This window comes from Mauremys reevesii, linkage group 3, assembly GCF_016161935.1.
Source record: "Mauremys reevesii isolate NIE-2019 linkage group 3, ASM1616193v1, whole genome shotgun sequence".
In the NCBI taxonomy this organism is placed as follows: domain Eukaryota; kingdom Metazoa; phylum Chordata; order Testudines; family Geoemydidae; genus Mauremys; species Mauremys reevesii.
The window spans coordinates 129091766-129117914 of NC_052625.1; the positions used below are offsets into that span (position 1 = coordinate 129091766).

At 41.7% G+C, this 26149-nt stretch overlaps 1 protein-coding gene across 3 annotated transcripts in view; it reads right to left on the reverse strand.

The window, feature by feature from the left end:
* The window catches only part of LOC120402172 (sine oculis binding protein homolog), a 141875-nt gene that overhangs the window by 56581 nt on the left and 59145 nt on the right, over window positions 1-26149 (reverse strand). For 2 of the 3 annotated variants that reach the window (XM_039532613.1, XM_039532615.1), the window contains exon 5: window positions 8927-9022. The exons of the other annotated variant lie outside the window; for it this stretch is intronic. In XM_039532613.1, coding sequence (XP_039388547.1) covers window positions 8927-9022 — 96 coding nt within the window. The remainder of the gene's footprint in view (window positions 1-8926; window positions 9023-26149) is intronic. 3 annotated transcript variants of the gene reach the window in all.

Here is a 26149-nt window from a genome sequence, read left to right on the forward strand (position 1 = left end):
AACTCACAAAACAATATTACCCTCCAAAAGGGAAGAACTGGAAAAAACCTCCAATCCTATCCCCTCTGCTATCGTTGTTCACTGACAGATGGCCCAGTTCCTCAAAAAGCAAAAATGGGGTATGGGGAGAATACTCTTGTTCTGAAAAGCTCTGCAGAGGCTGAAATCTCTTCTAAAGCAATGTCAAATTGCTAATCAGCAGCAGCTCTATCAAGAGCTACAAGAAAAAGTTCTCAGCAAAGACACTTACCCTCGTTATTGTTCTCACATAGATAATCACATTTTGAGCACTTACATCAGAATAGAGAGGGAAAATCTCTCATTCTTTTAATGCTGCAAATCAGAGCTACTCTCTAACCCACAGCATAAAAAAGACATGGGCTTTTGGATCTCATTTCCACTAAAGTTACTATATTTGACTCTCTAAATAAATTTGTTATCCCTTCAGAAATAGATTGTATTTTCTATAACTTTCACTGATGGTCTCTAAGGCATATTACAGTGTTCTTCAAATTAAATAGTGTTTTAAAAACAATTTTTTTGGTTTTGCTACAGTGTTTAAATTATTTGTAAGCTCACATATAGCAGTTTTTGGTCATAAAAAGCAAAGAAAAGATATATATATATATATATCAATCTTTCTCTACTCTTTATGGTACAGTTCCTCTCCCCCTGTCACACCCCACAGCCTGGTCCAAAGCCCATTTAAAGTTAATGGAAAGGATCTCATTGATTTCATTGGGCTTAGAATCAGAAGCTTAGAGTTCTAAACTTGGTGTGGATGAGGCAAAAAATAAAGCGAATTTTAATAGCTACCAGACATAACGAGGGTAAATATTATTATTGCCATTTTACAGATTGGGAAACAGAGGCATTGAAGGATTTAGTGACTTGCTGAAGGTCACACAGAAAGTCTGTTGTAGACCCAGGAAGAGACTCCAAACCTCCCAAGTCCATACTAGTGCTACAACAAAAGGACCATTCTTCCACTTCACTATATAGTAGAAAATAATATAATAATAAGAAAGGCCAGTGCCACATGTGACAGTGGACTTTTTTGTTCTAAAATTATCAGCTGTTCTAGTTGAGAGAGGTGTAAAGACAAACATATAGTATATAATTTCCTGGTGACAGCATATCTAATGGTGATTGGCAGGTTGGGGTTCTTGATTTTGTTGTCCTTGTTCTTTATTTGGCCATACTATTAACATTGTTAGCTTTCTGTTGTACTGTACCTGCTGAGTTAATGATCATATTTTGTGTCTACCTGCATGTCTATCTAGGAAGTACACTGTTGGTCGGGGGCCAGCAGATTGGCCACTTAGTGTTTCTATCTATACCCATTTAATATGGTTATGGCTGTCAGCATTACAATTTCACTCTGTGTTGGAACTTCACCTAGAAGGAGTGTGTAGTCTCTTCTTCTAAATGTATGCGCTTAACTCTGGTGGACTTGAAGGGTCATTAAGTGTGTGCAATGTGAACAGAATATATCCCACAAATTCAGCCTGGCAGCAATACTTTTTAAAAAAAAATGATTTAAAATCATTTTGCCTATTTTTCAGACTTGAAAAGAAACAGAATGCAAGTTTTTGTGGGTTTTGCGGTGTTTTTTTAAAACATGCTCCTATGACTCAAGAACAATTTAGCGTTTGAAAATGAAATGTTGCAGGCTGTTAGTCTATAATATGACCTAAGCCGTTTTGTTATTTTAATCACAAAAAGGGTTAAAATTCACATGGCCAAGATTACTGAGGTTTTAAGAACAGCAACATCACATCTCTGTGGTAATTACTTTTCCCTGAGATTTTTGTTACAGAGCCATAACATGCAATGCTGACAACTCTGCATAGCCTGATCCAAAGCCTACTACAGTCAGTGGGACACGCTTTCCATTGACTTCAGTGGGTTCTGGGGTTGGGTCTCTTTGCCCTAGCTAATCACAGCATATACTATGCTATTTTGCAGCTATTGAAAGATATGAATTGAATCAGTAGTTCTCAGGAAAGGAGTTTTAACCCATGAGTGGACAGCAGGGGACTTGAAGAAATCTACTGATATCTGTGGAAAAACAACTGCAAGTTGGAGAGTTAGAAAAGAACTGCACTCTGGCAATTATAAAAGCTTTGGGCAAGATTGTGCCTGATCCCTGCACAGATGTACCAACCCCCACCCCACCCCTGGGCACCTGAGAAGGAGCCTGAAACAATAAGACTCTGTGCTCTGTCAGCAAACAGTCCTGCTGCTCTTGGCTAGGATAGTACTTCCCCAACGCCCCAGGGGACAGGAAGAGAGTAGGACTAGGGAACGGTGCAGAGAGGGCGGGGAAGCCACTGCAGTCTTTTCAAGGATGGTGCATCAACCCGGAGCTCTGGGAGGCATTGTGTCTGCCTGAGGCACAAGGACTCCTGTGGCTTCCACTGGGGCAGTGAAAATCCATGCAGACCCCAACATGAGGCTGTGCTTTAGTGGCATGATAGAACACCTCAACCACAAAAGCTGCTAGAAGTATACTTAACTAAGATCACACAATTCTATTCAAGCTCACTGGTAGCAGGCACTGTGTATAACTGTTCCTTCCTGGGCAGGAATTGGAAGCTACTCTACCTCTCCCTCTGCTGGCTTGAATGTAAAAGTGAGAAGGAAAACCAAAGTGTTGGAAAGAGAAGTGGGAAAAGAAGGAAAAAGAGAGCAAAATAGACAAAGAAGGAAAAAGAGATGGGCACAAACTAAGAAAAAAAAGAGAAGCAGGAGACAAAAATCTCTCTTCCCCAAGCTAAATATCCCCCCATAATTGTTGCACTGAATATAATGTAGGATACAAGATATATAAGTGCACTAACAAAATTTGCCTTTTGTTTATGCTGAAGTGACTATTGGGGCAGATTGGGTTTGGGGTTTTTTTGGCAGCAGGACATGGGAATTTGTTCTGATAAACTTAAAAAAGCAAAGCAAAACGAAAAGCCACCAAGAACATCTCTTATAAGATAGACAATGAGTCAAATACCTGTAATTGTCAATCAGGTTAAACGTAAGTGTGAATGTCAATAATTTTTGTACTAATGAGGCCTCAAGAGTTTTTTAGAAAACATGTTGTCGTTCTTTGTTTTGGTCAAAAACTCTGTTACATAAAAAATGTCTTAAGAGTGTAATATTAAGGATGTGATATAAACTAGCTATGGAAGGACATCCAAAGTTAAATTAGACTTCATCTTTAACTACTGCTGCAATGTCTAGGTGTCACATGAATGCCACATTTTCTGATCTTGTATAAAATCAGTGTTGCAATATCAATGCACAATGCCACAAATTAAGGCAGATCATCAGCCATAACTTTGGCTTTTGTTAGTCTTTGTCATAACCCTAACTGTCTTTCATTCTAGAGTGAATTTTTTCATGTCTCATACTTAAATCTATTTTTATGTGTGGGGTTTTTTTTTATAGTTTCCCTTTCCCCTTTTGCTAAAGATTAATGATATATGTGTGATCACTGATTTGCATGTGCAGAGTTTTGTGTAACAACTGATGGCAGGGTATTGTTTATTTTGTATTTAAATAAGGACTTTTGCCCAGCTAGCCTATCTTTTAACTAATTGTGTAGTAAAGTCATGAGGCAGAATTTATCATACCACAGCAATATAGTGCTATTCCAGTTACAATCCTTGGCGGTGTATTTTTTATATAATTCCGTAGGTGCACATGGTGCTTACTTTGTCTCCCTAAAAAGTGATCTGGGAAAGCAGTCCAGCAATTCATTTCCTTAGCCCACCAAAATTATCACTTGCTTAAAGAGCAACATACTAATCCTAAAACTGCACTGAATATTGTGGGTAGCAAGAGAGAACAAGAACAAACTGTTGTTTTTTATTTTCTGTTTTTGTGGGAGGAGCATCCTGGTAGGGGCTCTCCCTTGCTCTGACTAACCTGGGTATGAGCTCTGACTAACCTGGGTATGAGCTCTGACTAACCTAGGACAGGGGTGGGCAAACTTTTTGACCCAAGAGACACATCTGGGTATGGAAATTGTATGGCGGGCCATGCATGCTCATGAAATTGGGGGTTGCAGTGCGGGAGGGCTCCGGCTTGGGATGTGGGCTCTGGTGTAGGGCTGGGGATGAGGGGCTGGGGATGCAGGAGCAGGGGCGGCTCTAGCCATTTCGCTGCCCCAAGCACAGCAGCACGCCACGGGGGGCGCTCTGCCGGTCGCCGGTCCCGCGGCTCCGGTGGACCTCCCGCAGGCGTCCCTGCGGAGGGTCCGCTGGTCCCGCGGCTCCGGTGGACCTCCCGCAGGCGTGTCTGCGGATGCTCCACCGAAGCCGCGGGACCACGGAGCCGCGGGACCAGCGGACCCTCCGCAGGGACGCCTGCGGGAGGTCCACCGGATCTGCCTGCCGCCCTCCCGGCGACCAACAGAGCGCCCCCCGCGGCATGCTGCCCCAAGCACACGCTTGTCGTGCTGGGGCCTGGAGCCACCCCTGTGCAGGAGGGTCTCTGGCCTGGGACTGAGGGGTTCGGAGGATGGGCGGGGCATCAGGGCTGGGGCAGGGGCACCAGAGGGGACCCGGGGGCCAGGATCTGGCCAGTACTTACCTCAAGTGGCTCCCAGAAACAGCAGCATGTCCCACCTCTGGCTTCTATGCGGCAGTGCAGTCAGGCGGCTCTGCACACTGCCCTGTCTGCAGGCACCACCCCTGCAGCTCCCATTGGCTGCGGTTCCTGGCCAATGGGAGTTGCGGGGGTGGTGCTTGGGGAGGGGGCAGGATGCAGAGCCCCTTGGCTGCCCCGTGCCTAGAAGTTGGAGTGGGGACATGCCGCTGCTTCCGGGAGTCGTGCAGAGTCGGGCAAGACCCTGACCCAGCTCCACGGCTGGAGCACCGGAGCGGGGAAAGCCTCCAACACTGCTTCTCGATGAGAGCTCAAGGGCCTGATTAAAATGTCTGGAGGGCCATATGTGGCCCCCGGGCTGTAGTCTGCCCACCCCTGGCCTAGGAGGACTTGTACTTTCTCTAGGCAATGATTCAGGAATTTGGGCTGCTTAGAGGAGGAACTGTAGGCTTTTCACCAGTCCTTTCATTCTAGCACATCATTTTTCACTCTTTAATCCCATCTCTTTCCCAACACCCAGCACTAGCTGAATTGCATTGCTACTTGACAATCAGCTTCCAGGGGACTATACTCTGCCCTTTCCTCCTGGAAACAAAGAGATGTGCCTGTATAAAAGCTCCCAGCTGCTGAGAAATTTAAGTCCTGATGCAGGGAACCTTGGCAGTGGATTGCGCTGCCAGCCAAGCCACCATGCTGGCTTTATTCTTTTAAAAACTATTTGCATTATGTAATTCCAAGATTTTATCATGTATTGCTAACCTAAGGAAAATTTAATTTTCAAAATGACTAAAAGTTCACAAGGAAAATTCTGTATCGTCATTGAGTTTAATATCTGGATTTTTTTGTGTGTGTTCTGCATTAACTATGATGGCACATAGCATATTTTGGATTTAAAGTGGGAAATCAATACCATGAAGTAATCCTATAACTGCACGATGGATTTTTATGCCAACCAAATCTTTAATTGTCACGGCTTTCTTAATACACAGAGCTGCCATATGCACTCAGTGCTTTAATTTTTGTTAAATGATAATGTAGTCTTCCTTCTACTTCCTGTCTAGCTGTTTTGGGTTTGTTTTTTTTAAATAGCTGAGTTGTATCTAACTAGCCCAAATATTTCTCTCTTAAGCAATGAAAAAATAAGCAAAGACGAAACCATGCAATTTGCAATAGCATAGGTTATTATTATACTTCCAAATCTATCCAAGTATTTAGGGGTTAAGTCTTTCAATGAGTGTCTGTGACCCAGGATATTAACATTCTAACCATGTACTCTCGTTCTTGTGGGAGCGCACTAGCATACAGAACCCATCAGTGCTTGATCCCCTAGATCCATCCTGGCAGCACCCTCGGAGCAGAAGCATTTCCCAAACAGTAGGGACTGTACGTGCTGCAACAAACCATACTGGAAAATGGCAGATGAACCCTAAAGCTAAGAAAGCACTTTTGAGCCTGAGCTTCCAATTCCATCTGACAGGCTATTATAAAACTTACTCTAAATGGCACTAAGAAAACTCCAAGGATTTCTGGATTCTCAAAAGAATAAACAAGTTTCAATTTCTCTTTCATTTAAAGTCTTAACTCTTCATTGTTTTACAAAAAGCAAGAAACCAACATCTGCCTCTCACTGTTAATGACTGGTTACGCTTTTTCCATTGGGAAACAATCTTCCTGTCATTTTGTTTTTGTTTTTTCCTTCTACTTTCTTTCTATTTTTTTCCTCTTGTCCAGCAGAAAATTGCCCACAATGATACAGAAATATTGACAAGCACTTCAGACAGAGACACTACCCTCCCTTAACTTTCAATATACTTGTTTTCAACTGCATTTTAAAACAACATAGACTCGATGGAAATATATAAATAAAATGACTGCCTGACTATAAAACATTTAGCATCCTATCCAAGTCATAGTATCCACCATCTCCAAAGGCTAGTATCAACATATTTTCAAAGAGAGGTACTGTCTAAGTATATCTTAATGATAGCAGTAGTGCATATTCATAATTTTTGTCCTCTTTCTTTCAGTGCAGATTGACTCCAAGCAGCATCTCTGCCAATTCTTTTTTTCCAATAGCATCGGAAAAGTAAAACTATGACAAATTACTTTTATTACTTCCTTAAAAAAGAACTGAAACCTGTCCAAAAAACACACTGAGGACAAAATACTAGGTTGGATGACTCAGAGCTTTTGGTGAGTACAACAAGAGTTACGTAATAGTACAATATTTTAAACATAGATTGATGGGGGAAATGTAACTGTACATTAAAACAATGCTTGGAGTGGGCATTAGTTGCTCCATTCATCTATTTTAAAAGAAAAGCAAAGTTACATTTGGATTAATAACTGAATTATTTCATGGATCAGACAGTGTTAGTGTATTGTGTCAGACTCTATCCAGCATTCCTGGTACACTCAAAACTCCTGATGACTTCAGTAGGAGTTTTGCACATGCTGGGAATGCACAGTATCAGGCCTGAGGAGACTAGTGCTCTTGTAATTGGTTGTGGTCATTAAGGAATTAAACTCTTTTTATTTAGTAAATATATATATTAGGGGAATAATTATAAATTTGGCTCAATTTTCCTACTCTTTGGCCACTTAGGTCTTAACCTTGCTCCAATTGATCAATAGGAACTTTACAATTGATTTCAGTGGGAGCAAGATCAGTTCTTGAGGCCCAGATTCATGCCTGGTGTAACACCTTTTAGTTCAAGTGGCGTTCCATTATGGATGAGTCTTGCCCTTCTGGGTAACACAAGTGGCACAAAGCAACTGGAAAACATCTTAACCAGCTAGTGGAGATTTCCTTAGGAAAGGGTATCCTCGGGTGACACATTGCTACCACTGTGGCTCTAAGACAGTCCTGTACCTGTTGTAGGGGGCATTCCCAGGGAATAAGGGCATGGCCAGTGTGTCTCTGTGTTTTGGCTGTTCACAGTTATTGGAATGACCCCTTGGGGGGCTTTCACTGCTTTAGTTTATGCCGGATACTAAACGGATCCCAGGCTGATCCTAAGATTAGGAAGAAAACAAAGGTAATAGAAAGCCACCTTTGTTCCCCATTTCCCCTGTTCTGTGCCAAGCATAGCTCAGCTGGACTGTAGAACCCAGCCTTTTGTTTTTAAACCACTGATATGAGAGTGAGATCCCAGGGACCAATTTCTGCACTTAGTTACATGAGCGTAACTGACTAACTTACTTGGGGGTTGCACATCTGGAACTGAGAGCATTCTCCAGTCCTACTTCTTCCGTAGAGAGGATTTGCTGAGGCAGAGGAGTTGCAGCCAGTGTCCCCCGCCCCCTTTTTTTGTAATATACTTATAACTAGAAAAAAGTCTGTAAGTTGCTTCAAAATAAAACTGAGTGTTCTCATTTTCCCTAGATATTTCCACTTAGCCAAATGAGGTATTTACTTACTGGTGCTGGGAAGAAAAGGAAATGTAGGGAAAAGTTCTATAAACTCATCAAAAGCTCCATTTTCAATGGCAATGTGTGAATCTCTTTTTAAATAAATGACAATTCATTCTCTGTTTACTTTAGGTAAAGAGAAAAATTCATTGTGGAGCACTCATTTTCGAAAGCTAATCAAGAATATTAGGTCCCAACAGATTCATTTAATAGAAATATAATAGGCATTCCTGCTTGTTTTTAATCTTGCCTAGTTGCAAATGCTAAAATGAACAGCAAATTAACCCTGCCTTGGAACAGAGATCCTTTCACAGCTGATATCATCTCTCTTATGGCTTGTAAACATTCCAGGCTCCTTGTCAGTACTTCGCTGATTTTCACTCCTTCCCCACAAAAGAGAAGAGGGGGAAAGTGCCTGACTACATTTCACTAAAAAATAGAAGAATAGTTGAATTCTAAAGGGAGTACTGCGTGTCAGCTCTGCTGTGTTTCCTAGCAGAACAAAATATTACAATAGTGTCTGAGGACAATGTAGAGCTAAGATTGGGGTGGGAGGGCGGGGAGGCGTCTTTTACAGTTTGTGAGGCCGGTGGGGTTTTTTTTGGTTTTGTTTTGTTTTTTTCCTTGTGCTTTACTAGCCATTCCCTTCATGGCTCCTTATGAACTACTGTACAAGACAAGATAGTAAGACAAGGCCATTCAAGTTCTATAATCAGATATAAAAGATTTGCAAACAATTTGAGATGTTAAAATTGTTCAGTGATATCAGAACTAGCATTAGAACTCTAAACAGGAAAAAAAAGCTGTAATATTTCATAACGTATGTAATCATGAACAAAAGCCTTTCAAAAAACTATTTTCACTGTGCTAAAGTAACAATCTAGACTTGTTGTAAGTATGTTATTCTTACAAGTAGTTCGCAGTTATTCTTGAAGGCAAGCCTTGGAGTTTCCTTAGCATAGTGCTGCTGGGGAAAATTTTCAGCATGTCCATCTTCATCTCTAGCCTGAAGGGAAATATAATGGCCTATTTAGGGACTTACAAATAAAGGAAGAAAAAAATAGCTAAAAGCATAACAGCTCAGATCATTAAAACAAACGGGAATCCCAAAATACAACATTATTAAGAAATTTGTTTAAATACGCAGTACACCTTTTAGATATGAGAACTTGGGATGCTGATTGTTACATAGTTTAGGCTGAACATGCAAATTCACTGTGGTGTAATAATTAAAACAACAAGAGACAAACCCAAAATGAAATATTTGAGCTGGAAACTGTGAGCACTTAAGGGTTTCAATTTACTTCATTGCATTTTTCAGGATTACATTACATACGTACTTGTTTAAACTTTTTTTTTTTAACATGCTTAAGCAATTCCTAGATAACGTACCTCTATTTTCATTTTAACAGCAAGGCCATTACAAATAGCTTTTCATACTCATAATTTACATGTAATGCTATTAGAGATAAGTGGATTCTCCCTTCATTTTTAAGTAAAGCTCCAAAAAGAGCAATCATCTAACAAGAACAATGATTCTTCAATCAAATATGGTAAAATATTTAATTAAGAAGATGCATTAAAAGTTACTGGTTATTTTGATCTACACTGTCAATTAAGAAAGCTGAAGTTTAAATGGAGACATTAACAGAGCCCATTAGCAATATTGCTTGCATATAGTATTTTCCTTCTAATCTACAACATTTTCTGGTTTAAAGTTAAAGCAAAAGGGAGTAGTAGGTGAAAGGAGGAGTGTCAGCAACACACTCATTACACCGTTCATTTGGGTGACACTTGCACTCTGTTCCGCTTTCATCTCATCTAATCCCTGACTGTTCACTCTTTCTCAGCCTCCTAAAATTCACAGCTGAGCTGTCTCCTTCACATATGGCTTGCATATAATTATGCATATTCCATTTTACACTGCATTAAAATGATGAGCTTCTGGCTCCATGCCAGCTTATTTAAATAGGCCCCCAGTGAACTAGGGGGGGAAAAAAAAAAAGAGGAACACAGGAAAGCCATACAGTAAGCAGCAGGTAGCTCGGTCTTCTGTCTCTTTAGATAAAACGTATGTCTGCTGCAAAAGGAACAGCTGAGAACTACCTGTTGTGATGTATGGATTGGGGAAGGGAGGAGAAGAGAGAAAAACAATGAACACACATCTATGAAGCTATGACAGCACTTACATATTGTTCTTCCTTAATGTAGTGTGAGCTGTCCATTTTCATGTGTCATATTCAGAGCTCTGATAATTTTTTCTTTTTAGTGTTGGCATTTATGAAAGATATTTGCACCTTGTACAGACGCTCCCCGGGTTACGCAAGACCCGAGTTAGGCAAATCCACACTTACGGAAAAAGCTCCGTAAGTTCCGTAAGCTTTTTTTTTTTTTTGGCATAATTGTTGGGTATGCGTTCCCGACTTACGCAAAATTTGACTTATGCAAGGCATTCCGGAACGGAACACTTGCGTAAGTTGGGGAGAGTCTGTACATTCTATAACTTGTTACTTGTCTTCAAATAAGCTCCTGTCCCTCTTTGTGGAGGTGGAAGGTGTTTGGGGTGTGAAAGGGGAATGATAGGGTTAACAATATTGAAGTTTTTAAAAAGTATCTATAAGTATCTATACCTGATCCAAAGCCCACTAACTCCAATAGTTTCTGAATCAGGCCCCTAACTGTAACTGTGGTGTGGACACTAGCAGACTTCACTTCCCAGGGAAGTTATCAATTTAAAATTCACTCATCTGTCTGAAAATGTTTTACAAATAATATCTAAGATAACTATGGCATAACTATCATTTGTATTACAAGATGAAGGGTAAAATAACTAGGTTTGTTTACTTTGTATATTTCACTGCACTTTTGTCTAATCTATTGATCAGTTTCCCCTTTTGTCTGTGAAGATCTCTCACACACCAGCTCAGGAGAAAGATTTTTTTTTTAAAACAAAAATGTGATTGTAAAAGCACAAAAAATTGACAGGAGACTCAAGCAGGTGAAATACCTGAAATTACTTTTAACTCTTTTTTTTTAACTGACTAGATTTCTGTTCACTATGTCTCTTTTATCCGTGCACTTTAAGAATGAACTCTCCCACACACCCCAAAAATTTATCCATCCTGCCGTGTGGAACACTAAACATGTCCAGGTTAGACTGTGTTGTGTACCCTGCCTTTTCACTTTTTGAATGCATGCGTTGTCCTTCCCTCTCCTTCTCCCTCCCCAGGGGAAGTAGGATTTAATTAAGGGCCTCTAGCAGGCCTTATGCTCATACCATTCTTCCAAATAACCTCAAGTGCAGCTGGGAGACAAATGCCCCACTCAGAGTAGAATTTGAGCTTGTCAGCTTTGTGCCCCAAAACAGCAATATAGGGCTACTGACTAAGTCACTAGCTTTCCACCCGCTCTGTCAAAAAAGAAAACTTATGATACCCAAATGAGAGAGAGAGAGATCTGTAGGTACAAGGCAGGTATCATGTAAGGCTCTGAACTGCTATCTGGCTTCCACTGAATACAAGTTACACTGTATCTAAAGATACTGCTTTTAACAGCCTGTACATGACAGCGTACACATTCTAGCTTGTCATTGACCGTCTGTAGACATGTACTGCTGCGATCTGTAAGTACAAACACCTTATAAAACTAAATAGAAATTTGTGTTTTGTGTGTGTGTGTGTGTGTGTGTGTGTAAGAGAGAGAGAGAGAGAAAATATACAGTCAAACCCTATTTCACCCTGCCCACCTAACCAAAATTGCCACACAAGCTGATGGCAATGCACTGCCTCCCCTACTTATCCAAACTTTGTTTTATCCAATTTTGAATGTCTCTGACAACTTGTTGGGCAAAATCTACATGTACTTATACTCACAACAGTTTAGCTACATGGTGCTATCATTTATGATTGTAGTAAAAGTAAATACAATTCAACTGTCTAAAACCATGGTTACAAATTCTTAGTGGTTGGAGCTTTTTCTCCATACCCAAGTACTGTGCATGAATCCACCTCTAGGTTCTATCAGCTGCAAATTACTTTTAAAATGCTACACTAATGTTCAATGTTATGATTTAAAAAAAAAAAAAAGTGGCACCAAGGTTTTTTTGCCTCTCACTCGCAGTTGGAACCATTTGACAACCACCTGTGACAGCCGCTCTGACAAAACAGTGAAAGAAAGGAAGTCTTTCTCGGTCACCTTTCATAAACATATGCCTGTGAGTCAGGAATGGATAGCAGGGTGTGTGCAGGCAAATATAGAACATCAAAAACTGTTGTATTTTCCAAGTGGCCTATTGAGATCCCTGCTCCCTATCTTTTCTTCTCTTTTACTCCCCTACCATCATCCTCAAAGGCCAAACTTCATGCTGACCTCACACTGAAGCCAGCTCTATTGCGCTGACCATATATTCCTCAAGAGACCATTAGTGCCATTCCATGCTTCGCGGGGGAGAAGTTCTCCCATGGTGACAAAGCAAAATACCTTTGCAGCCCTCCTAGTCTTCATTTGTCTAGGCCAGGTGAGGACATGGCACTGCACTGCCACCACATAGCCAGAGTAGCCTATCAGAATCCACATTACTAACAAAAGGAAGACCTTCAGATTCTAGAGAGCCCTGGAATCTTTAACCTCCACTTGAGTAAGTCTCAGATGATGCATACGCATAGTAACACTGGTCATTGCAGCATCCCAGTGTGTTGCCCTGATAGCACAGTGTATGATCCCACATCCTGGAATAGGTCTTAAGAATACTGTTCCTGAACCAAATGTGCAATAAGAGAAGTCATATTGCTATATGTAGTACCCCACAGCCATGCACTGTGCGTAATGCCGTTGAATCTCATTGTCTGAAATGGGTTTCTCTGGAAAGTTTTTAACAGCTTGTATTTTTAAAATTCAGGATACAACTTTTATTTTTGTAAACAGTGGATGTGGGGTGATTTTCTTAGTTCTATGTTGTGTCCACTCAAGTACTGTGCAAGTTACCTAGGAAAAGAAGTAGCAGTAAGCCATATTCTTTCAATCCCAAGGAAAGAAACTATGTAACTCACTCAAGGCTGTCTCTCTTAACAAGCAGGAACAGCAGCAACCTGCAGAGAAATTTTCTCCTCCCCAAAACACTGGAATTTCTGTATGGATATTTGTTTCTACTTGACCTTATTCTTAGTGCAAAATTCTCCCCTTGATCTACAGAGCAGAGCTCTTATCCATAGTGTAGGGTTTTTGTTTTGTTTTTTGCATACTCCCTTAGTCTTCGGAGAGGAAATTTGTCCTTATCCTAATTATTTAGTATTTAAATGTAAGATTTTCAAAAGTGCCTAATCACTAAATGCTCTCAAGTGTCTTAGGTGATTTTTTGAAAATTTTACCCATAAATATTATAAGGAACAAGACAGGTCATGCTGAATTATTTATTAAACTGGGTTTATTAAAGTTAATGGCCTTCTTTTAAGTAGGATAAAGTTTATAAGAAAAATGCACAAAAATTGCACAAGCTAGCCCATGAAGGTCCAGTGCTATTTAGCTAAATATGCTTCAAATACCTGGTTGTTAAGGACAATAATAGCAAATATCTCAGTAACCCAAACTCACAGAATATTTGACTACTTGCAGAGTCAAAACTTGCAGTCCAATTCTTGTGAAATGCCCTTTCAAACAGATGGGCCATCCCAATGTCACAGTTACATCCAGACACATGATAGATGTGCATGATTGGATGTTTCTGGTACGACAGTCAGCTGGAAAAGTTTAACAGTGCTGCTGTTCAAGTTGCTATAATTAAGTTTCAAAATTAACATCCCGTTAAGATGAATTTCCCCTGCTCATCTCAGTCCTGGTACTGTTGTTTCAGTCAGTTTGGCTACAGATTCAAAAGACAACAGGGCTGCCATTTTCATTGTGAAGGTTATCGTTTCTTCCAGAAGGACATGGCGCTCCCTCTTTCCCCCCACAAAGTGTATCTTATGAAGAATACAGCAAAACTTGCAGGAAATCCACAGTTAGATGCTAATCCTTGAAATGTTATGGTCCTCTGGATTTCTATTGTCACAGCTAATCAGTTATTATTATGGTTCCTCTACTCATGTCAACCAGTAATGGTAAAAATAGTTCTCCACTTCCATCTACGGGTATTCACTCTATAAATATATTAGTACACTAACTAACTAAATTGGGGCCTCACCACAGCCCCAGAAGCAGACCAGAGACCACAGTGGGGACTACAATCTGTAGAACATATTCCGTTATTTCTGCAATCATGGAATAAATGAACAAATACTGCAATCCCTATTTAGGGGAAACTCCCACCAATGGATATGGGAGTCTTGCCTCAATAAGGCTGCCGGATTTTGCCCAAACCACAGAATGAGGCAATAAACCACATTTAATTTTTTTTAATCTTTTGGCCTTCTCACCTGCACTCTGCCCATAAATACATCTCTGCTGGTACTATTCCTAGTATTCCAAACCTCTCAGCACCTTTCAGACAGCCACTGTGTATTTTTAAATAGGCCACAAAATTGTTTAATAAATTCCCCAAAAAGTCAGATTAGTGAAAAGCAAGACTTGCAAATCACACTTTTAATAGTCAGTCCTGGACTAGTTCACAGGTTTGTTTTCTTATGACCGCCCCAGGCTAGAAATAAATACCCTATTAAATAGTTCCCAAACTGCAGTCTGCGTGCCACCAGTGGTCCTCTTAGCAATTGCTGGTGAGCTGTGGAGAGCTCACTGGTCACATGATGCTAACTCCCCTTTTATCCAGCTGCTGAAATGCATTAAAAGACAGCTAAAAATACATTTTTTTCCTAATGTTATTTTTCCATGTAAGCAACTGCTGCAGTCGCCACAGGAATGTTATTTGGTCGCCAAGGGGAGGAGAAGTAGTCCAGGAGACAATCCCTCTACTAGAGGTGACCGGCAAAGGAAAATAGAAATTGGCTCTGTGCCCTTTTTTAACTTCTTTATGATGCATTAAAAGGGGGGAGGCCAGAAAGGGTGCTGCTGATTTTCCACACATACCCTCTTTCTGCTTATTTTTTATATTAGAAACTCAGATGATGACATCAAGGGAATAGTAAACTGTTGGGGGGCATGTCCACACCCGTCTCCCTCCCATGACTGTGCCTGTGCAGCTGGAGAGAACCTACACAGAATAGTTTGCTGTCCGGTAGGCGCAGCCTACTTTGATTTCACTGGCATGCATGGCAGCCAGGGGCAGCGCCAGGGCCTCCACAGCTGAGGAGGGCTTTCTGATCATGTAGGAGCTCATGCAGAGGTGCCTTCAAGATTCAGTTCAGCTTTGCAGCTGCAGAGTCCAAGCAGATGGTACAGTTCAACACCCTGAAGTCCCCTATGGCACTTCAGTCTATCTCTTGGTAAAATTTGTTTAGTGTTTTGGGATCATTTGATAAATAGTGGTTTATAAACATCACTTCTTAGCAGAGATGGATCCAAATCAAAACCATGGGTGTAGTTTTTTGGGGGAGGGCACTGCTTCCCCAAACTGCAAGTTTTGGGCAGGTGCAGCATTTCCACCCTCCATGTGCAGCCCCATTGGCCTGACTGCAGCTGCTCCCACAAATACAGAACTCAAATGACACCATCCTGTTTCTATAATAGCCAAAAGCAAATACCAAATCTAACCACCCCAACATTTAGGAGAATCTGGGTTCAGAAGTGGATTTAAAACCCCTACATTGGGGAGGTCTGGCGCATAATAGTTTTGGTGAGGATACTGGTTAGGGAGCCAGAGGCCTGGTGTGAGGTTATTATTAGTAAGAAACTGGAGAAGCACATCATTAGGAACTTTCCTTTCCATTATGTCAACATACAAAATACTGTCTGATTTTGAAAAATAAATAAAGGCACTGTGTGTTAAACAGGCAGTTCTGCTGAGAAAAAAATGCCCCAGGAAAATATATTATTGTGTGACAAAGGAGACAGGGCTGTCCGGTGAAATAACATGATAATAACTGTTTCTGAAGTAATCCGCATCAAAGTGATCTCAGCTAGTAAGGAGCATAATGTTCACTTTCTGACACAGCTTGAGCACATTTGTTTTCTCTGTGCTTGAAAATCTAATAAACAGTTAATTTGTTTTGTATGATCAATAAATACAGATGCCCCTGCAAGGGTTGTGGCTCATAATGGTATCATATTGTGCATTGGATTTTTTTTTCAGTCACATTTTTCTGGTGTGATTATACAGTACCATCAGCCTGTATTTAAAATGCAAGCTCTAAGCCCCATTGTAATGCAAGCAACATTATAACTGAATCAGGTAAGAAGTAGTAATAACAAATCACTCTAGTGTGCAATGAAATTATACCTTTCATCCCGCTACACTTTAAAGAGCCAGTCAAGACCTTGACAATGAATGAAGGACTCAACCCCCTGGATTCATTACTTTTTTTTTTTTAATGTCTGTTTCATATATGGTGTACAGATTTTTGACTCGGGATTTTCTTTTATAAATTATTTATAATACTGTACTCTAACAGAACCTTCCATCTGACGAACTAGAAGCACTTTATGAACATTAATGAACATCTTTAGTCTCACAATGTGTCTGTAAAGTATGAAGTACTATTCAGCCAAGTCCTGAAAGGCACTGAGAACCTACTGCTCTGATGCTTAACCTGTCTTTAGTTTTGTCCCCTTCATCTAATTTTTATAGATGGGAAAACTGAAGCACTGAGAGGTTAAATAACATGTGTTCACAAGCAAATCAAGGCAGAGCCAGGACTAGAACCCATACCCTACCAGTCCTCTGCTTAATCATGAAATTCCCTTTGCATTTTCAAATGAAAATGCTCTGTTAACAAAGTAAACCTAAAACTCATTTTCCCTTTAAAATCCAGGCATGTCCCGTCTTTTTCCTTTCTCTACTGGATATTAAATAGGCAGTTTCGGTTGTTACTGACTTCTCTAGGGCTCTGCTAATCCTGTCCTGACAGTTCACAGTATAGTGATATATGAGAAGTGTTCGGGTGACTGACACAACAGCTAATTTTTTCAAACCACACAAACCTCGACACATATAATTTTTTCATATCCAATGCAGAATCTTCAAAGAATAAATATTATAACAAATACATAACATCGGGATAATTTGAAATAAACTTTGCTTATTGCCCCTGTGAACATTTCTTGGTCAAGTCACAGCTGCATGGGACTTTAATAAACAAGAGGCTATTCTGCTGATCTGATCTCTGATTAATGATAGGCCCTATTGAGAGACGGTAATGGACTGTGCCTGACAGTTATTGCAGCATATTCACTGTCGTCCTAAAATACAGCTAGAACACAAATTATAATATACTACATACTTCCTAGCAGATTCCACCTTTGTAATGACTAGCTAACTCCAATGTAGCCAAACGTTCCTAACAATCTCTCTCTCTGTGTTTCTTATTTTAATTTATGAGATAAAAGGTATCTTGAATTTATTTTGTGTGGTTCATTGTCAGGGAATTTGAGTATTCCTTTCAATTGATCCCATTAGTACAAGGATTCCAGAATACAGATAAGATGCTCGTGTACAGAGAAAGCAAACATTTCCAATTAGCCTCCCAGAGAAAAGGGAGCGCAGGGCCATAAAAACAACAATAAGGAAAAAAAATCCCTCAGATGTTGGTTATGGTTAGCTGAGGCCCATGAACCAAACAAATCACTGTCTCTAATGAAATTGTTTCAATATAACAGCTTCTCACAGGACTGTAAATATTGAACTAGTAACAAACAGTTTCTCTGATCATGATGTCACATACAAGATTAATCAACTTGACTTGGAGCATTTTTTTTTTTTTAGCAATCCCTAACTGGTTTAATGAACTCTTTTCCCCACTGGCTTTTATAGACTAGTCATGATCAAGGTACCATTACTATAAACCCTCACCTCCTCCCTCACAGACAGCTCGTCTTATTAGCCTCACAACAGTCAATATCCAATTAAGGGATACCAAATTTGATCAATGGAGAAGATAACAACGAGCCTTAAAGACTCAGTGGCCTTTTTTAATTCCCATTTTTTGTATTGTACAAACATTTCCATGCTCTAAATAGGCCTGGAGAAGGAAAGAAAAGGACAAATCTGGATGGTAAAGCCCTTCCCTAAATCTGTTGTTCCTGCAGGCTACTACTTAATAAATGTTAAGCTCTGATTAATGCTATGTGTATGTGCGTGAGGGAGATAGACAGGGAGAAGCATTTATTCTCTTCCATATCTGCCATAGTCTTTCTTTCAAAGTGTGACAGTGTGAAGCTCTGTTTAAATAAGAAATAAACTTGTGACACAACTTATGGGTGACATGCTACTTGGTCCATTAATACATTCAAATCTAGAGGCTATAACATTTAATAATAATGATAATGTTAAGATCTCCATGAAGGGATGAACATTCTATGCGGGGGGAAGGGGAACCTAACAGGCAGGGAGCTTAGTTGGAGCCATGGAGGGGGAAAGCTTCAGGACAATCTAAATTTCATCTCCCAGTCTTTCTGAAGATGATGAATAGCTGTAATAAAAGATGGGACAGAGGCAGTTATAAGCTGCAGAAAAGTAAAATCTGATTGGAGGTGAGGGACACTAATTACTATACCAGACAGCTGAACTGGAGGTGAAGGACACAGGTCATCATTATCAACACTTCCTTTGATTATGTACCTTTAGATTACAATTAGTTTTTGATCCCTTCACTCTGAGTTACATCTTTAAAGGCAATGAAGGCTGGTATAGCACAGGGGTGGGCAAACTACAGCATGGGGGGCACATCTGGCCCTCCAGACGTTTTAATCCGGCCCTCAAGCTCCCACTGGGGAGCGGGATCCGGGGCTTGCTCCGCTTCAGCACTCCAGCCAGGGAACGGGGTCAGGGGCTTGCCCAACTCTGTATGGCTCCGGGAAGCAGCAGCATGGCCCCCCGCCAACTCCTAAGTATAGAGGCAGCCAGGGGGCTTTGCACACTGCCCCCGCCCAAAGTGCCTGCAGACAGGGCAGCGTGCAGAGCCGCCTGACTGTGCCTCCATATAGGAGCCGGAGGGGGGACATGCCGCTGCTTCTGGGAGCTGCTTGAGGTAAGCACCGCCCAGAGCCTGCACTCTGACCACCTCCCATGCCCCAACACCCTGCCCCAGCCATGATCTCCCTCCCACCCTCCTACACCCCAAATCCCTCATCTCCAGCCCACCACAGAGCCTGCACCCCCAGCTGGAGCCCTCAACCCCCCCTGCAGCCCAACCCTCTACCCCAGCCCAGAGGCTCCTCCCACACCCTGAACTCCTCATTTCTGGCCCCACCCCAGAGCCCGCACCCCCAGCCAGCGCCCTCACCCCCTCCCACACCCCAACCTCCAATTTCGTGAGTATTCAAGGCCCGCCATACAATTTCCATACCCAGATGCGGCCCTCAGGCCAAAAAGTTTGCCCACTCCTGGTATAGCAGATATAAGGCAGCTTGTCTTTCCAACTTTCCCTATCTTCCTGAAAGTACTAGTTATTACCATGTGCTGCATTCATGTTGACAAATAGGATGTAACTTAACATGTCCAGTGTCTTCCTAGAACTATGCAGAAATTCAATTCTGAATCAACAATGGTGCACCTGTGCTTTCTACTATCCTCTGCCACCATGTGCAATGCTGCAACACAATATTACCTGGCAGGATGCCAGCAACATATTCAAGGCCTAAAAAACCAAGGAGAGTGGCCATCCAGACTCATGAGAATGTGGATAGCAAACTGATCTTCTTAGACAGTGAGAGGTGACTGTGAATTTTATCCTTCGACCGTGTCATAGGATTTTCTTTTTGTTGCACATGAATTAACTTTGCCTGCCTGACTTTGAGTACTGAAATATATTGGGCAAGGGTTAATGTTTTCAGTGCTATACGCTGGTATCACAGCAAAAAAAACCAACCAACCTCTAGCACTTTAATTCTCAGAGATGTGCTTACAGATGGAAATGCTTTTACTGGATGAAAGGCACAACCTCAAACACATCTACTATCTCCTCTGTCTCCCTCCTAGACTCTAGCCTTTTACTTGCCACCAATATCTGTTCCCTGAACTTTCCTCCTCCTACATGTCCTCTACCTGCCTGACTAATGCACATTCCTTATCTGTGGCTGCACCAGACTCTAACATGTTCACAACTCTGCTGCCTGTCTCCACCTGTGTACAAATAAATGTGTCCGTATCACCCCTGCCTCAGCCAACACCTCAGGTTCCTCATCCACCTCAAGGTCCATTTTGAAATGGTGCTCTCTGTTTTTAAAGGCCTCCAGGGGTTTGTTCCAGCCTATCACTCATCTGTATTTAGTGCCTGCCCAGCCCCCTCTAGTTGTCTAACATCAGCTACCTTTCAGTCCTTTCCTACACACTATTTCCAGTGATGTAATAGCCTTGTCCTCTGCCGCTTCTGCTCTCTCCAGCTTCTCCCTCTTCAAATTTAATCTTACAACATTCTTTCTCCTTACCCTACACTTGTCATTGCCCCTCTCGCCTCCTGTCCTAATGCTTTAATTTATTCATTGAATGGGGCAGGTCAGGTCTGGGACATCTGGAGCAATGGCAGACAGTTTTATGGTGCAAGGGTCTCTATAGGCCCATGGAAAAGAATCAACCTTGTCTTCTTCACCACAGGCCACGCAGCAGCAGAGAACTGTTTGGTGGCCACTAGTGAAGCCCTCATGCGCCTCCAACTCCTGCTGTGCAGGGGATAACGGCTGTGGGATCCACGTAGCAGCTGGTCCACTGACCTCAATCCTATTCCCCAACTGACCCCTGCCTCACCCTCTAAAATCCTGTTATGTAGGATGTTGGGCTTCCCAATGTGCTGGAGTGCAAAGTCCTTTCATGGGTTCCTGAATCCTAATCCGGCCATATTGCACTATAGCTTCAAAGCCTGCAGTTCTTGTAGTTAGTGAAGAAAATACAGGAACTTTGTGTCTTACTTTAGGGTAGATGTGAGATGACATCTCTGTCTAAGGAGACTCCATAGAGACCTGTACAGAAATGTAGCCTTTCATCCTCTGTGCTCGGTACAACCTGTTTCCCATTATTTAGCTGACAAAGCATGTGACCACTGTCTTTGGTTATGTTATGTATGAAAGTAGCAGGTTCAAGGCTAATGGGAATTGAGTTCCTGTTGCTGTCACTGTACAAAAACAGAGCAGCATCAAGCAAAGAATCAATTCTAAGTAAATCCTTTAAGCAAAATGCTACCCTTGAATGTTGTCTCTAGCTGATGTACCCAGCAGTATTTTCTGTTCCAGAGCTGACTCTACAAACAACTAGAGACCTCTTCTCATTACTGGCTCCCGTCCTGTATACCAGAGATACAGAACTGGAATGGGCCTCCTGGGTCACTGAGCTCCAGTCCCTTATCATATAACTCCGTCCATGGACTTATCAACCTCCATCTTACAGCTGATTACATTGTTTGCCCCCACAACTCCTACTGGAAGGCTTCTCTGATAGTCAGAAATCTTCTTCTATTATTGTGGGGACTGGCTTTTTCAGAGAGGGGAATGAGTGTTGCTTCTTGTTGCTTTGGAGCACTTCTTAAGGACTGTGGCGAAACCTGCTGTAAAGTGAATAGAGCCTCTCTTTTCCCCAGGGTAGCCATCAGTAATTCTATGGTTAGACAAAGATTGATCCAGAAAAATAATCACAGGGCTAGAGATAAATGTTCTGCCTAGACATCTGAAGGTTCCAGCTGACACTGGAATTGGCCCACACATCCCTGTGCTAGCACTCACAGGACTGCTGGAATGATGTAAATATGGGCTGGTGGGAAACGAGGGGTGTTATGGAATTTGTCTCCTTTTCCTCCTCAGAATGGGAGCTCTGGCAATAGAATTATAATCTAAATTAATTCCATCAAACCAGGCATTACTACTGACATCCTAGTGATCCTGTCTGTGCAAGGCAACTTTACCAACTTTTTTGGGGGGGGAAGGGGGGGGAAGCGGGAGGGAAGGGGGAGAAGGAACAATTATTTGTCTCCCTTGCATTGTTTCACATATTAATTGTTAGTAATATTATTCCCATTATCCTAATGATGTGTATTTTCATCACTACACTCTGCCTAGCATTAAACCATTATTACACAGATCTCCATTGTTCCTCCTGGTTTAAAATGCTGATGCTGAATCACTGGCTTTGGAGATGGTGGAAGTGGATTACATGTGAGGGAGAAGGTGAAAGACCTGATGGGACCACTGGCTGTGAAAAGGAAAATACAGGTGCCTCTTCAACAACTGAGACACCTCGCAGTCTGCAATGGCAAGAAATCTTATGCAGTGAACGCAAGGCTTTAAAAATCAGACTCTGTAATCCTTTGAAAGCAGCAAGGGTTTCTTTTGAAGGTCTAGGTCACATGCCTGGCAATACCTCATATGGTGTGTCTCTTTTGCCATTTGTTTATTTGCTTCTGGCAGTTTTGGCAGTGAAGTATCAGAGTGAAATGCACACCACGCTATACATATGGTGGGAAGAATCTAGAGCATCAGTTGAATGCATACTGTACTGTATACACATTCTGTTTTATCTCTGAGCACAGCTGTGCTGTAAAGGCTTACAAAATGTGAAGCCTTCTGTGCAGCAAAAACATCGACTAGAGAAGCTGGCCTATAACTTATTAGGCTGCAACACAAGCCAAAAAAAGCCAGAGTTAAAGCTGACAACTCCTGGCACTGTGATTAAAAAGTACAATGGCTTGAGCTAAAGAGGGGGTGTCAGCCTTAACTTTGTGTTTTGGGCTTTTGGTGGTTTGAGTCACAAATGTTATATTATTTTGTGCCAAGAAAACAATCCACAGGCCCTGCACTTAGCTTCCAGCTAGAGATGTGCAAACAAATATGCAAATTATTTCCCAAGTGTCCAGCCTGAGTTGCCAGGCTGTGTGCACTGAGAGGGGTTTCAAGGAGCAGGTGGGGGATGGAATCTTCCCCATGAAGCCAAAAAGCAGCAATGGATCTATTCCATTCCTGCTACTGTAGCTCTGAAGCTCCCATGGCTCCTGCTACCTCGGCTCTGTGGGCTGAAATCAGTGGGAGCATATAGTGGGAAACAATCCTGCACTGGCTGGACTGAGTAGATTTTTTCCATCTGTTATTTCTGTGAACTTCCAGCAAGAGAAATTTATTTTAGTTTGTTTAGCATATTAATATTGATATTTAACAAATCTATTACTTTTGTAAAATAGTCCTGGTTTCACAGCATGGGAGTGATCTTAAAATACATGGCTCACTCATTGCTTCACATGTTGTATGAAGGCTCAGTTGCTGAAGGGTTTTTGGAGGAGATGTGGGCTCTTACCCTCCAGGTGTCAATTCACAACACAGCTGTTTCTATTGTGAGAAAGCTCACTGAAACGTAGGGCTTGTCTACTCTACCACTTTTGTCAGTATAATTTCTCCAAGACTCCTTAGATAGCAGAAATTTACTTGCATCACCTAACTGGCTATCCTCACGAAGTCTCTTAGATACCATGGAGACCAGTGTGGTATAGATACACTCCACTCTATACGCTCTCCTTCTCTGCTCCCTCAGTTTTCTTCCCTCTGTTTTTTCTTCCTTTTAGAGGGAGCTGACCCTTCTCTAATTCTGATTGCAATCAAAACTAATTTCAGTAGCTACAGTACCCGGGTTTTTTTAATCACCTCAGTGATTAAAAATCTAACTCTATCTTGTTGGCTTTTATGAAAGCATGAAGTCCATAATTGCAAACCTCTATCAGTCACAAGTTGTGACAAGTGGAATGAGTAAAATGTATACAATACTAGATCTAAAGAAAGGGGAATATGATAATGGAAGCAAATAAAAACTTACAGACTTCATAAAGATACATAATTTCTCTCTTTAATTGGCACACAGAAGAGGATGTTAGAGGTAGGGGATGGAGTTTGTTCCATTCTTACAGAGAATTGTTTGGGAAATGAGTCAACTCTTAACAGTTTAAAACTGGTGTAGAGTTTCTTCAAGAGAGGGTGAAGCATCCTAACTTAGATGGGGTTGATCAAATGCTCTAACAGTTCATGAAAGCCTAGATATTTTGAATTCTCTTTTTGAAAGCTCTGTAAAGCCCAAAATGGATGAAAAATGTTTTAAGTGCTGCCTGCTGTAGCAGAATCCCGGTGGCAAATATAAGAATGCCTAAGAACAAAGCTAACAAGAGACTCTTTAAAACACACTTCTTGGATCTGCCTAGATCAGACCAGATGCCATCTTTTTTACTTCCTTGCTCACCTTCACACCCACCAGCTACCCAGCACAGATCTATTCTATTCATACTCCCACTACAAAGAAGGAGGCCTGAGATCTAGTCCTCTGCAGAAGTCAGAATTAAAATACTCACTGATACAACTGACAGGCTTGATGGATGAACAGAGAAAGATGAGCAACAGCTGGAATCTGCTGAGTCTAAAGTCACTTCCTGTGAGAAAGCCCATCAGGAGGATAAATCTTACATGCAATCCATGAAATTAAGAGTTTTTGCAAGACTGAGAGAAGGCTTGGAAACCAAGTACAGCACACGTTCAAAATAATCAGGTTCCAGGCTTCCCCTCTAGAGCAGAAGGCACGGATCCTACGGAGTTTGTTAGCAACACCATATAGCAACTTTTGGTTATTAATGTGGAAAAACAACCAATATTTCTGGGTGGAGGCTATACCTTTAGAATTCCTATGAGGAGATCCATTCGAGATAATAAAAGGGTTGCTGCCTTTATAGTGGCTCTGACTGACAGGGAGAAGAGGGGCAGATTTTTAAAAGCTGTTACACAAAAATAAAGGAACAGAATGGTTTGTTAGCTATGCAAACAAAGCAGAAGGGAAGAGGGCAGAAGAAACCAATACACAGAGGCAGTGGTTCTTTTAAAAAACACCAGCCCAGCTTTCATATTTTAGAATGAAGTCTGTGCAGTGAAACTTGATGAGATGGCAAGGACAAAGGGGTGTGTCCTGCACTCCAAAAGCAAAGCAGCAGACAACTGAGTGGAAAGTCTCTCAAGAAGAAATTTTAAATGTTGACTAATTTTATAATGTCAATATCTGAGATGAATCAGTTACAATAGTTAAGATTCTAAGTATATAATGTTTGAAAAATAGTCCTATGTATACTGGCATAGGGCTACTCATATATACCTTCAGGCTCACCACTGACTGCCTATAAAGTGAAAGAACTTACTCTGTGGTGGCCCTGTTGATTTTTTTAAAACCCTGAATGTTAAAGGACATGGCTACATAAAGGTAGGTCAGACTAGATCAGTGGTTCCCAAACTTGTTCTGCCTCTTGTTCAGGGAAAGCCCCTGGCGGGCCGGGCCGGTTTGTTTACCTGCCGCATCCACAGGTTTGGCAGATTGCGGCTCCCACTGGCCATGGTTCGCTGCTCCAGGAAGTGGCGTGGGCAGAGGGACGTACTGGCTGCCACTTCCAGCAGCTCCCATTGGCCTGGAGCAGCGAACCGTGGCTACTGGGAGCCGCGATCAGCTTGTAGAACTGATAAATGAAATTGTTTTTAATTGTTCACTTTATTAATGTAACTTCTGTTCACCATTCACTACACTTGCCTACATTGTAACTTGTGTTCACTGTTTGCCATATTGTAATTCAAACCCCATTTTAAAACACTCACTCCATTTTGTAAAAGCTTCCTCCAAGCTTCATTTTTGCAAACCCTGCTGTAATCTTATTAGTTTAGTTTAGATGTCTGACTGAGGTCTGTATGGATGATGGAATCAACCTCCAGCCCCAGCCTGTCCTGATGAAATAGAGTTCAAATCCCACCAGCTGAAGATGCAGACAAGAGCCCTAACAAAGTAAGAAGTGTCCACCCTAAAAAGAAAAGGTACAATAGAAGGAAGATCAAAGCCAGGTCACGCCTGCAATTGACGGGTGATCAATCACCAAACCCAGAGGCAGTGTGACACAGCAAGACCTATAGACTCTGGATTCAAACTAAAGCCTACAAAAAGGATGGGTGAGATAGAAGACTTTGGAGGGTAACACTCTGCTGCCAACATGGAAGGACATCGGTGCATGCCCAACAGAGACCCAGCTCGTCCTTGTGCCTGGCTTTCCTGGCCAGTTAACCGCCACAAGCTATGAACTCAAGCTGCAAAATCAAGCCATGA